General features: G+C 39.6%; 1 protein-coding gene across 1 annotated transcript in view; it reads left to right on the top strand.

The window, feature by feature from the left end:
• The window catches only part of LOC106067754 (uncharacterized), a 92,183-nt gene that overhangs the window by 43,057 nt on the left and 36,370 nt on the right, over positions 1-12,756 (top strand). Inside the window, exon 2 of the mRNA XM_056006582.1 lies at positions 6,915-10,947. Coding sequence (XP_055862557.1) covers positions 7,132-10,947 — 3,816 coding nt within the window. The 5' untranslated portion in view covers positions 6,915-7,131. The remainder of the gene's footprint in view (positions 1-6,914; positions 10,948-12,756) is intronic.

Here is a 12,756-nt window from a genome sequence, read left to right as displayed (position 1 = left end):
ATTTGCTATTATGGCTGACTGACTGACATTTGAAGCGCCCCTTATCTCAAAAAGCTTAGGATCTAAACCCGGTATAACATCTATGAATTTACAATGCTGGTTATTCTGTTTCTATTTGTTACATGATACACAGTTCTAGTGGAGCTTACATATAAAAAAAAATGATGTTAATAAAAAGATTATTTATGGAAACAAAAGTTTAGGATTACAAACACTTTGGCTATTATTTGAGAAAATATGTAAAAAATACAAAACCGTGTCTACTTCCGGAGGCAATTCCAGGAACAAAGAATTAAGCACACACATAAATTCGGGCTTAGTCAAGTAATTCTAAACCAGTAATGGAAAAACTGCGACCCGCGGGCCAACTCCAGTCTCCTGAAAAGTTAAATCGAGTCCAAAACGTAGGTCTATCTTATTTAGTGTATGGTTGGGAGGGGGTAGCTTTATAAAGCGGGCCTTGCCAATTGCATGTAACAGATGAGAAAATTATAGTTTTAAAAAAAAATGGGGAAAAGTTAGAATGAAAGTGAATACAAATAAGAAAGGGGGGGGGGCAAAGTATTATGTGAACATTACGACTTGAAGGATGTAAAAAAATTTTTTTTTTTAAAGTCCCAAGTCAAAAAATATCACACAGCCTGTCAAATATTTCGAAATAACTAAAAAGCAGAAGAATAATCAGATAGTGTAATTAATTTTTTTGTTAAGAAAGAGAGTTGGGGGGGGGGTCATACTCGAATTTACAGGCCGGACAAAGTTACAAGTAAGAAAATAATAAACAAAGTAACCAAATCAACGAAGATAGCCGGTGGAGAATGCTAGTTTAATTACAAATGAATTAATAATTCTGCTCTTGCACCGACACTTATGGTGCGCACCAGCGTGAGATATTAACAGAATGTTTAGCTGTGCAAAGAGAGGGCGTTTAACATCCGTCCCATTGTTTGTGTTGAAGGCAGGAATGAGAGACACATCTTTATAGCCTGTTTGATAATGGTCTCTACATGCCTTATTCTTTTAGTTAATAATTAAACTAGACACATCCATAAATCCTGTTTGATAGTGATCTGTGCCCATTCACAGCAATATATCTCAATACTGTAATATTTATATCCATTTTTTTCATTAAAACATAATTACCTCTAGTTATTTAATTAAATGATTAATGTTTTTCTATTGATTCATGTTTTGTTAAAAGCGATGAATAATTGTGCAAGGTTTCAACTTAATCCGCGAATGGGAAGTAGGAGAAATGACTTGTACAAAATTTGTACCAGCCAGACATACATATTGAGTTGATTGATATCACCTTTGTAGAAAATCTGCTAACCAATACATGAATATATCTGTGGGACAGTTGGGCCGCCACGTGTTATCCGCATCAGCATCGCCCTCCATTCACTTCTGTTTTACTGTCACTTTAAGCGCCTCATCCAGTTTCCTCTTCTGGTACTGTTTCCAGTAGGAGAGTCCTGACACGATTCATATTCATCACAAGAATGAGATTCAAAATAACAAAGTCACCTTTTGTTTGAATTCAGACAGTCAGCACCTGTCCAGAGATGTTGCGCAACAAATTAGCTTTATGTATATTTTATACGCTTTTTTTTTGGTTGGGTCGAGAAAATTTTTGAAGCAAGCTATGTGGAATAATGAATGTCAGAATGTTACCTGTCGCTATAAAACACAGTTTCAGACCATCATTGAGGAGGAAGAAGAAAAAAAAAAACAATTCTTGCTTTCCTGAGTGATGTGTGCACTGCAGGGGCAAGTACTGAGAAAACAATGATAGCATTATCTTCTCTTGCCAGCCCGAGAGGTGGCGTAAATAGCGTTAGAACCACCCGAGGGGAACAACCCCAAACATTGGTTATGATAATACTGTAAGGATAAATAGATCTAACACCCCATTCGGAGTAACACCACTGCTGCAATGAAAAGATTAAAGCATGTCTGAGTTTAAGTCTGTGTGTTTGTGTGTGCGAGTTTGTCTGTGTGTCTCATGTGTAACTAAAAACTCATCATGTGGTCCACTCTATTCTTGTCGTACATAACATTCATACAGTATTATACAATACGGTATGATTTGTCCCAGGGAGCACAGTAAGGCCACATCCTTACTACAGGATGGACCAGTGTTATCGGTCAAATACAACACATGATAGTTCTATCGTTTTGCATACACGACACATGATAGTCTTATCATTCTGCATACACGACACATGATAGTCTTATCATTCTGCATGCACGACACATGATAGTCTTATCATTCTGCATACACGACACATGATAGTCTTATCATTCTGCATACACGACACATGATATTCCTATCATTCTGCATACACGACACATGATAGTCCTATCGTTGTACATATACAACTCAAGATAGTCTTCTAGTTGTACATATACATGATAGTTCTATCGTTTTGTATACACGACACATGATAGTCTTATCATTCTGCATACATGACACATGATAGTCTTATCATTCTGCATGCACGACACATGATAGTCCTATCGTTGTACGTATACAACTCAGAATAGTCTTATAGTTGTACATATACAACGCAACGATAGTCTTAAAATTGCACACAAACAAACAGAAATATTTTTTTTTTAATTTTAAACCCCAGCCCCTCTTTCATACATCTCATAGAGCCTAACCCTCATAGAGCGATTATTTTGCTCTTAATAACTAGTGAATTTCAAATTTTAAAGATAAAATGGAATATTTTTACCCCGTCCTCCTGCCTCCCCCCACCTCCGAAAAACAAATCCTGGTTTAGTGAATGTTGAAATCTGTTAAGACTTTATAATATTCTAATATGTCTATAGATATAGACTTAGAAGGCGGTTAGCAAAATGTTCCCGAACATTAATTTATTAAACTCTTGAATGAATAGAGCCTTCATGCGGAAATACGTAGCAAAGATTTTCTAGTTTTTAGCCAAGTTTATTTTGTAATACTCTAAAAGATTAAGTCAAACTAGAATATTCCCAGTATGGCAAACTAGCTACTAATTCTTTTCCCAAAATTATATTCCAATTGTCAAGTTCTAGGAAAATCGTTGGAGCCGTTTTCAAGATTTTCCATTTGTTTCCATGTTCCTTTTGTTGTTGTTTTTTGTCGATGAAAGTGCAACCTAAATAGAGGAACTGTAATAAAACATGTCAGTCTTAGTAATGCACAATACAAAATATATATTTTATCTAATTTTATAAACTACAGACGTTACTTCAAAAAAGATGATGATTACGTCCTACGCGTGTCCCTAGGTCAATCTAGTGACATTCTAGTCGTACATGTTAATCAATGACTTCAACTCTGCCAAGTCGTTGGTTTTCCCGGCTGATTCAAAGCACATGTATAAGATATAGGAATGTCGGTATGCCTATATGTATATCGTAAATATACAAATAGGTTAGACTGAGATGTATTTAGTTATGTTGGACCTTGTGCAGTGTACTTTTAGTTTCATGTATCATAGCATTGCATTATAACAAATCAGTCTTCACTTTCAAGCTACTATAAAACCATGGTAACTAAGGAGTATAAACAAAACTATAACATTAAAAATACTATGGGCAGAGTCTTAGCAACATATTGCTACACAACTATTTTTAATGAAGTTTAAATGAAGTTGTTGTTTTTTTCTATTTATATTATTACAACGTAAAACTCCTCGAAGATATGCAAATGACTAGAGACTTAGGGGAGCGGTTCGCTTTGGTCACTAAGGGATTTAAATGTTAAACAATTTATACTTACACATATCAGCAGTTGTCTAACTTGATCTAGTTTAAATCTAATACTGGTTTGGATCTGAGTGCAGAGTTATACTTTCGCTACATTTTTTAAAGGTGTGTCAATCAATTAAATACTAAAAGTTTTTAAAATCAAAACTGTTTTATGTAAAGTTTTTTTTTCCGCTGCTCAACGCTTGTCAACCTGTATAAAATCAAGAAATAAAAATTGTTTTTATTTGTTTGTTCACCTACATTTTCCTAATTCAAATTAATGCACCAATTAGATCTAGAATCAGCATTATATTAGGATATGTCAGAAATAGAGTGAATACGTTTATTTACAAAAGTGCTTATCACAGTTTCAATACATCCTTGCGAGATAATGAAACTAGTTTTAAAAAACATGTTCATTCTTGGAAGGTCTGTATACCTGAATGTGTGTCCTGTCTTTGTTGAAGGCACGCCCTTCCTGAAAGTGTGTCCTGTCTTTGTTGAAGACAATGTCTTCCTGAAGGTATAATCCTGTCTTTGTTGAAGGCAATGTCTTCCTGAAGGTATGTCCTGTCTTTGTTGAAGACAATGTCTTCCTGAAGGTATCTCCTGTCTTTGTTGAAGGCAATGTCTTCCTGAAAGTGTGTCCTATCTTTGTTGAAGGCAATGTCTTCCTGAAAGTGTGTCCTGTCTTTGTTGAAGGCAATGTCTTTCTGAAGGTTTGCCCTGTCTTTGTTGAAGGCAATGTCTTCTTGAAGGTGTGTCCTGTCTTTGTTGAAGGCAATGTCTTCCTGAAGGTGTGTCCTGTTTTTGTTGAAGGCAATGTCTTCCTGAAGGTGTGTCCTGTCTTTGTTGAAGGCAATGTCTTTCTGAAGGTTTGCCCTGTCTTTGTTGAAGGCAATGTCTTCCTGAAGGTGTGTCCTGTTTTTGTTGAAGGCAATGTCTTTCTGAAGTTTGCCCTGTCTTTGTTGAAGGCAATGTCTTCCTGAAGGTGTGTCCTGTCTTTGTTGAAGGCAATGTCTTCCTGAAGGTGTGTCCTGTCTTTGTTGAAGGCAATGTCTTCTTGAAGGTGTGTCCTGTCTTTGTTGAAGGCAATGTCTTCCTGAAGGTGTGTCCTGTCTTTGTTGAAGGCAATGTCTTCCTGAAAGTGTGTCCTGTCTTTGTTGAAGGCAATGTCTTCTTGAAGGTGTGTCCTGTCTTTGTTGAAGGCAATGTCTTCCTGAAGGTGTGTCCTGTCTTTGTTGAAGGCAATGTCTTCCTGAAAGTGTGTCCTGTCTTTGTTGAAGGCAATGTCTTCCTGAAAGTGTGTCCTGTCTTTGTTGAAGGCAATGTCTTCCTGAAAGTGTGTCCTGTCTTTGTTGAAGGCAATGTCTTCCTGAAAGTGTGTCCTGTCTTTGTTGAAGGCAAAGTCTTCCTGAAGAAGTTTTCTTGAAGGCATGTACTATCCTTCTTAAAATGTGTCTTATCCTGCCTTAACTGTGTCCTATCCTTCCTGTGTGTCTTATCATTTCTAAAAGTGGAATCTGGCTTCCAATAAGTGTAGACCTTTGCATCTAAATCATGTTTTCCTCTGAATCTCTTTATCCCAAAACTGTTTTTCTCTCTCTGAATTCTATGCTTTTACCACACGGGGATATGTTTATTTGATTTATATATTTTGGACGGGTAAAAATTCATAAGATTTAATTTACACAAGCAAGAACAATTCTTAAAGCCCAGATTATTTAGACAATTTTTGTTGGAATAGGGAAGGGGATTTTCGTTAGCAACCCCTTAGTTCAATGCTGTTCATCAAGAGACTGTTCACTGGGAATTTAGAACCGTCGATTATAAGCTCATCCAGAAAAAGTAAAAAGTGGGAAATCCTTGTTGCTAGCGGTAGGTTGGTTATTCCAAGTCTCGACTATCTTGTGAGAGACCTACCTGGCAGCCCCTCACATAATGGCTAAATAGTTGTGTCAAGAATGCTTAGTTGCACTTAGTGATGGAATCACAGGGCAAGAGTTCTATTGTTTCGAAACGTATCCATGTCACCGTCTACACTGCAGACATAACTGTCGTGGGTTTTTGAAGCACTTTCTTGTTCTCTGGACTCAGTGCTTACACTTAGTCGTCAGCTTACATTTTTTTTATACTTTAACAAAGTCACACACAAACAAACACAGATATATATATATATATATATATATATATATATATATATATATATATATATATATATATATATATATATGAGGAAAATTGGCCAGGAGAAGGAACATTGTCCTATTAGAAATGAATACTGAAACGTTTACATGTAAGAGCTGCGGATGTCTTGTCTATCCAGAATGGGCCAAAACAGATCCTTATTTAACTGGCTGGGCGTATCTTAACTAAAGTAGTCGGATATCTGCAACGTAAATAATGTAATAACTTCTTTTTTGAAGTGGGGACGAGGTATTTGAGTGATTAAGTGCTTGGCTTCCGAGTGTGAGTTCGAATCTCAGTGAGCACTGGCATTTAGAATTTCGGGATTTTTAAGGCGCTCCTGAGCACACTCAATGGGTATCTGACATTAGTTTGGGAAAAGTAAAGGTGGTTGGTCGTTGTGCTGGCCACATGACACCATCGTTAACCATCCCGAGATTAAAAAATCCCGCACCTCCGACTTAACAAAAAGTGCTTTCCCGTCAGCCACCGCGGCTCCTAGTGCTTACTCTAAAATCAATATTATTTTGAGCTAGAAATGGAAACACTTAGGAGATTTGATTCTTCAGTTCTAAATATGTTGCACACAAATTATCAAATGCCTTTAAAAAATGTATCTTATAAACACTCCCTTTATTTTGTACACCGGATACACCAAATGGCTTCCAATAGCTACACAATGAGTTGGGATGAGAGCAGCTTATAATAGTCTATATGCAAAACCCTCGTGCATATCAGATGTTCAGATAAACACTTAAATATGCATGTCCCTATTGACTAGCCATAAAATATTATAATGTTCAAAACAAACTCTTAGTTGACAAATAGATTTACAAATTCAGTGATTCATTATGAAGAATTGTCTTGGTACTTCACACTCAAACATTTCATTTTAAAATCTTTAGAATTAATTTTTTGTAATAATACACAAAACTATTTGACATTTCTTATGGCACGTACAATTATTTCTTCTTTCTTTCTTACAGATGATATATCGACATCTGCTGTGAACAGTGATTATAAATATTAGCTGCTCCTTGCCAGGCTTCTGGTCATAAGATTTATATAGTGCTATTGCTATGAAATCTTCGAGATTACGGCTCATTAGTTTGATAAGCCGTCACATCGGCAGCTCCAGAGAAAACTTGTAAATCAATGATGTTTGCGCGATTGATTCCCTCAGTCTAGGTCGAACACAAGGAGATGGAAAATGGCAGAGAGAACTCTTCCGATCTCCCAGCCAAATCCAACGAATCTGGTGCAAAGAAGACCAGGAAAGGCGCTAAACATTCGGGGAAAAAGTCGAAACCCCAAGCGGCCTCTTTGTCGCATTCCAAAAAAACACAAGGTCTTGGTGAATCTCCATCTCACGATGGTGTGCCTGGACAACCAGAAGAAGCTACGGTTGAGTCGGCAGTGCCTCAATCGCCTGACACTGGCGCCACGGGAGATGCGCCTTTGAAACGCCAAGAACGATTCAAGTCTCGTTCCAGAAGCAGTTCAAGGTCAAGGTTCTCCGGTTTCTTCAAAAGAAAGAAACGAAGCAAGTCAGAGACTGATTTAGGTCAAATGATGAAGGATAAAACGGAAAATGTCCAGGAGTCACCTTCGTGTACGGATATCAGCCAGGAAAAACTCAAAACCAATCTGAAAAGAGTCTCTCCTTACCATTCGTTCGATTCTCGTGTACAGCCACGAGATCGGCTAATGAACATGACCGTTCGAGACGCAGTTAAAGAACAGAGACTTAAGAGAGTCCACTCTGCTGGCAGATCGCCACAACGTCAGAAAGGTAACGGAGAGGTAGAGTCGATATCCAATTTTGAACCGGTTCGAGTTGCACCATTAGAAGCTGCAATACCTCGTCAAGAAAAGCCTCCAGGCTCATCCTCGACTCTGCCCAGATTATCCAAGGCAAGCATATTATCTTCTGATCCAGAGAGAAGCGCCTTTTATAAGTACTCTTCAAATCCGGAGCTGAAGAAGCCATTACAAGTTTTAGGCGGTAATGTCAAACCAACTGACACTTTCCTCGCCTCTCCAGCAGATCCTGGTGCATATGATTCTCGTGAAGACGTGGGCGAAAGAGATTTCGAGGTTGAGGACTTTATAACTGGATACGCTTCAAAGTTGGATCAAACGTCTCAGGGTGATGCGCAGAATGACGGTGAGGATACTAAGACATTAGTTAACGTTAGTATCTCCTCGCAGGACGAAGACGTGGTCGATTCCTCCAAGCCAGTGACTATTCCCGTCAAAAACATGGACGAGCAACGAAAAGCTTCACTTACGAAATTTCTTGAGCTGAGGCAGCATCTCCCACCATCTTTGACCAGATACAGCTCTATCAACGAGTCTAATGCGTCCAAAGATCCTCTGCAAGGGCACAGTTCAAAGCTTCATTCTTCTAGAATCGATCCAGCAGGGAATGTGTCTGGAACATCGCCTACGTTACCGCCTTTAAGTAGCACTGTACATAGCAACACAGAGCCAGTCAACAAACTAAGCTCATCTGTGGTAACAGCCACAGCGCCAAGTCTGTCTCTGAATGGCGCCAACGTAGAAATACCTGAAATATCTTCAACAGTTTCTGCCGTTAGACCAACATCCATATTGCTGGAAGACAGCGCCGTCGACTGCAGCTCCTTGTCCTCGAGTCCACAGATCAATTCTATGACATCTTCGTTTAGATCATCCGACCAAGGGTACGCAGAAAGCGACGACGATTCCTCTGAGGAAAATTCGGCTTTCTCGACCCCACCCGAGGAGGCTGAGTACGCTCATTCCAATCAACTCACTGCTACAGTGCTGCAAAAACTGTTGAGCCCAATAAAAGAAAAGCAAAATACTCAGCTCAACGTTCGTGACAGCGGCTTTAGAGGAGTGGAACGAAAAATAGAAGATTCAAAAAAGGATGTCGCGAAAGGAAATAGTGAAGTACAAACAGGTCAGAGGTATATTCCTCACGGCGTTCGAAGGTCTAAGAGTGATGTTAGTGCCAGGCACAAGCCTTATCGAAGATTCTTCCGGAACACCTCCAGCCCACCCGTAAAGCCAAAACTCACCTCCTCTGAGCTAAGCTCACCTGGGAACACGCCCACGGCAAGCCTGTCCGGCGACTTCTTTTCAGCCGTGAGTGCAAGCACTCTAACCGGAACTGAAAGCATCGGTGGCTTACATGAAAAACATCAAGAAACAGTCAAACCAGAGCTCACGTTCATTCCCGCTATGAGCCCGGCAGCTCAACTAAAATACAGACGATCTTTCACCCCAAATCGGGCTCTGCGAACCGCGTCGGACATGCCATCGCCTGCCGACAAAGCCATACTTATCATTCCACAGGAGCTATCTACAGGCTCAACAGCAGTCTCCCCAGCGTCCAAAGTAGCTAGCTCGCCGAGTAACTTGAGAAAAGGCATTCTCAAAAGTGTATCTAAAGACGGGTCAACATTGCCATTTAGCAATGCAGAAGTTGATCAGAAAACAGTTGAACCTGCTAAAACAATTAAGGGACCCGATACAAAGGATATAATCCAGAAAAAAGATATAGCTATTAAAGAACTTCCGGACTCTTACCCCGACATTGAAATAGTACTAGGTTCATATCTAGATAATAAACCGTTTGCTGTGGATACTAATACATCTAAAAATGTTTCGTCTCCAACTAAGGATGCTAGTCCATCACTAAAAGGTTTACCTAATGACTCTATATCGGCTATCAAAGCAACTAGTCCTTCAATAAAACGCCATGAGATTGCTCCGCCTAGTCCAAGGGTTCTCACTACCGTGGAAGAAAAAGAGCCAGTAAAAGCGCTGCCTTTGATCCCACTCTTTCACGGGCTAGAGGTGGGGCGTCACAGAGAACCGACGAGCTCCAACTATAGTTTAGCTGAGTACATACAAGAGCAGTCATTGGCGAGCAGGGTGACCCGGAAACAGGGTGACCAGGAACCGACAAAGGAGGTAAACCATATCAAGGAAGTGAAAGGGTGGAGAAAGTCTTTTAAGCGGAAAAGTAAGAAAGAGAGAAAAGACAACAAGAAAGAGAAAAAAGAAGAGCCCAGGACCAACACAGCAGAAGCCGTGAACTACACTTTGAGAACTGCTGACCCTTCAAAGTATATGATCATGATAGATAAGCAAATTCAGACGTCTACCTGGCTAATTAACTCACTCACTTCCAAAAAGACGCCAAAGCTTAAGAAAAGATCACAAAGTATGAAAAAGTCTAAGCGGCGGGACAGTGTTGTAAGCGACACATTTGTGCCTACAGATCCGCCAAAGTACAAAGAGGCGTACCAAAGATCCTCTTTGGGAGACCTTCGTAAGCCGGTAGAAGCAGCTTCCTTGGGAATCGTCAGATTCGCTCCCGGTGGCGCCACCGCCCCTGACAGGACGAACGGTATTCTTCGTCCGCAGCCAGTGGTGGCAGGCTCTAGTTTCGCCTCAGAGAGCATCAAACCAGAGCCAGCCCAAACCCATGGCTCGCCCAAGACCAAGAAGCTGTCTCTCACGGCGGTTATACTCCTGAAGAATCGCCTCGCTCGATTCAGGGAGAAGAAGCGGAAAGGGAAGGGGGCCGAGACGTTACCGAGCATGGAGGTAGTGACGAGTGACTTCCCCAGCGACACATTAGTCAACATGGAAAATGAGATCAACCTCAGCAAGCTGGAAATCAGCAAAGAAACGGATATCATCGACGACATCTTCGAGCCAGAGTTCTCCTTGGATTACACCAAGAAGCACATACGCTTCGAGCCCCTCCCAAACGAGCCCATGCAGAGTGAGGAGCCTCTGCCCCCTCTCCTCCCATCGTCCAGCCGAAGGCTCCGCCAGAGGCGAGAGAGCACCATGAGGGAGCGAAAGAGGAAGTGCATCCAGTACTGCAAAAAGTTCATCGCCTTCTTGTTCTCCCATATCGGACTTTGCTCTCTGGTCGTGGCTTACACAATCCTCGGTGGTTTCATCTTCCAGTCTCTGGAACAAAAGGCTGACGGCGACGTTCGGGAGACTGTTACGGTAAGACATTAAAAATGTGTGCTCTTAGTAAATTTTTAGTGTGGAACTCACATTGTTATAAGCATTAGGATGTTTCAAAAATTATTCACAAACCTGTTTAGCAAGTCTCTATCTGCACAGTTTCTTTGGAATAATTTATTTTTTGTGCTCCCACTAGATCAGTATTAAGTTCTTGTCATTAGTAATTGGAGGTTAAAAAGTTACCCTTGGCGATAGTATTGTGGTGCATATAGAATACGAAAAAAAAAAAAGAAAGAAAACCCCTTTTGTTGATACTCGGGGAATGGGTCTAACCTCTAGATATCTAGTCCAACTACAACAGCGGTTCTCAAACTTTATAGGTCAGCGACCCCTTTTTGTGATTCTCCACTACGCGGCGACCCCCAAACGTAAAAATAATAAGCCTAAGTAACGGTGCCTTTCACAGTGTTATAAAAAATTTCACTATTTACTATTCTATTTGTTATTCACCATTTTTATGTTGCTTACTTATGTGACTAGTATAAAAAAAAAAGCATGACGTAGCAGGAGGCACTCGCGCATTGATGTTTTCAATGGTCTTAGGCGACCCCTGACAAATCGTCTTTCGACCCACAAGGGGGTCGTAACCCACAGGTTGAGAACCCCTGAACTACACCATTGTAGACGTATTACATTCGTAATGCAAAACTTTAATCAAAATTTGAACAAACTTCTTTTAAAACGAAAAATGAACATAACTATATTGACAATCCAGTTATTGACCGCAATATAGATGTATCTAGAAACACGAGTGAAATAATATTTTAAACAGTTTAAGCAAATTACAACTCATTTTAACTCTTTCTCTCCTAACTGACGATACCAGCGTTGATTCCACCAGAATATGGTAAATAATTACGGAGAGAAAGAGTTAATCTACACGTCTTTCCGTCCCTTGTTTACAGCTTATCACTACTTCAACTTTCATTGCCTTTTTTATAACCTCCACTGCGATAAACTTAACTCTTGGTTACACTAGAATCTATTTAGCTAATACTCACACATTACCTGCCATATATTTACTCATGGTGACATCAGAAAGAGGCGCCCATTACAGTTTTTTACAAAGCTTCTATCACCTCACACTGTCTGCCTGTCCGATAGAAATGATTCCTCCCCTCTTCCCATTTCTCATATCAAGTTCAAACTTTACACAATTATTTAGTATCGAAGACAAAATATAAAATATAGTTAATAAAAAGTGGTAATTGATTAATTTTCATATCGAATAAAGGGAATAATTTGTATAGTGTTCAAAAATATAACTGTAAATGTGAAGTTACCGGTATTCCCCTCAGATCATTATTAGTTTGAAACTGTTTTCATGGTACTGCGTTGAAAGTTGTTGAAAGTTAGCCGAAAACGCTACATTTTGTGTAAATACAAAGTTCGACTATTCGTTTTATATGTATAAAATAATACCCAGAAATGTAAAGACTTTAGAACCAGCATATGTCATTATTATTTTTTTCAAAAAATGCATAGTTTCTCAGTACGGCAATAGCTAGTCATCACCCGAAATAAAGTGCGGGCGCGGTGGCTGAGTGGTTAAGCGCTTGGCTTTCAAACCTTGAATCCTGGGTTTGAAATTCGTCAAAACTCTTATTTTTAATTTCAGGATGTTTAGGGCGCCACTGAGTCCACCAAACTCTGATGGGTACTAGACTTAAATTTTATGTGTTGATTTAACATTAAATGTTAGTTTTGTTGTTGTTGTTTTTTTAGATAAGCGTACAGTTGAAACTTATTTTTTTTTTATATAATGGACATAAAACTTGACAAAGTTGA

Source organism: Biomphalaria glabrata, chromosome 12 (assembly GCF_947242115.1).
Source record: "Biomphalaria glabrata chromosome 12, xgBioGlab47.1, whole genome shotgun sequence".
In the NCBI taxonomy this organism is placed as follows: Eukaryota; Metazoa; Mollusca; class Gastropoda; family Planorbidae; genus Biomphalaria; species Biomphalaria glabrata.
The sequence above is the reverse complement of the archived record's forward strand: the minus strand, read 5'-3'. Positions and strand labels throughout refer to the sequence as shown.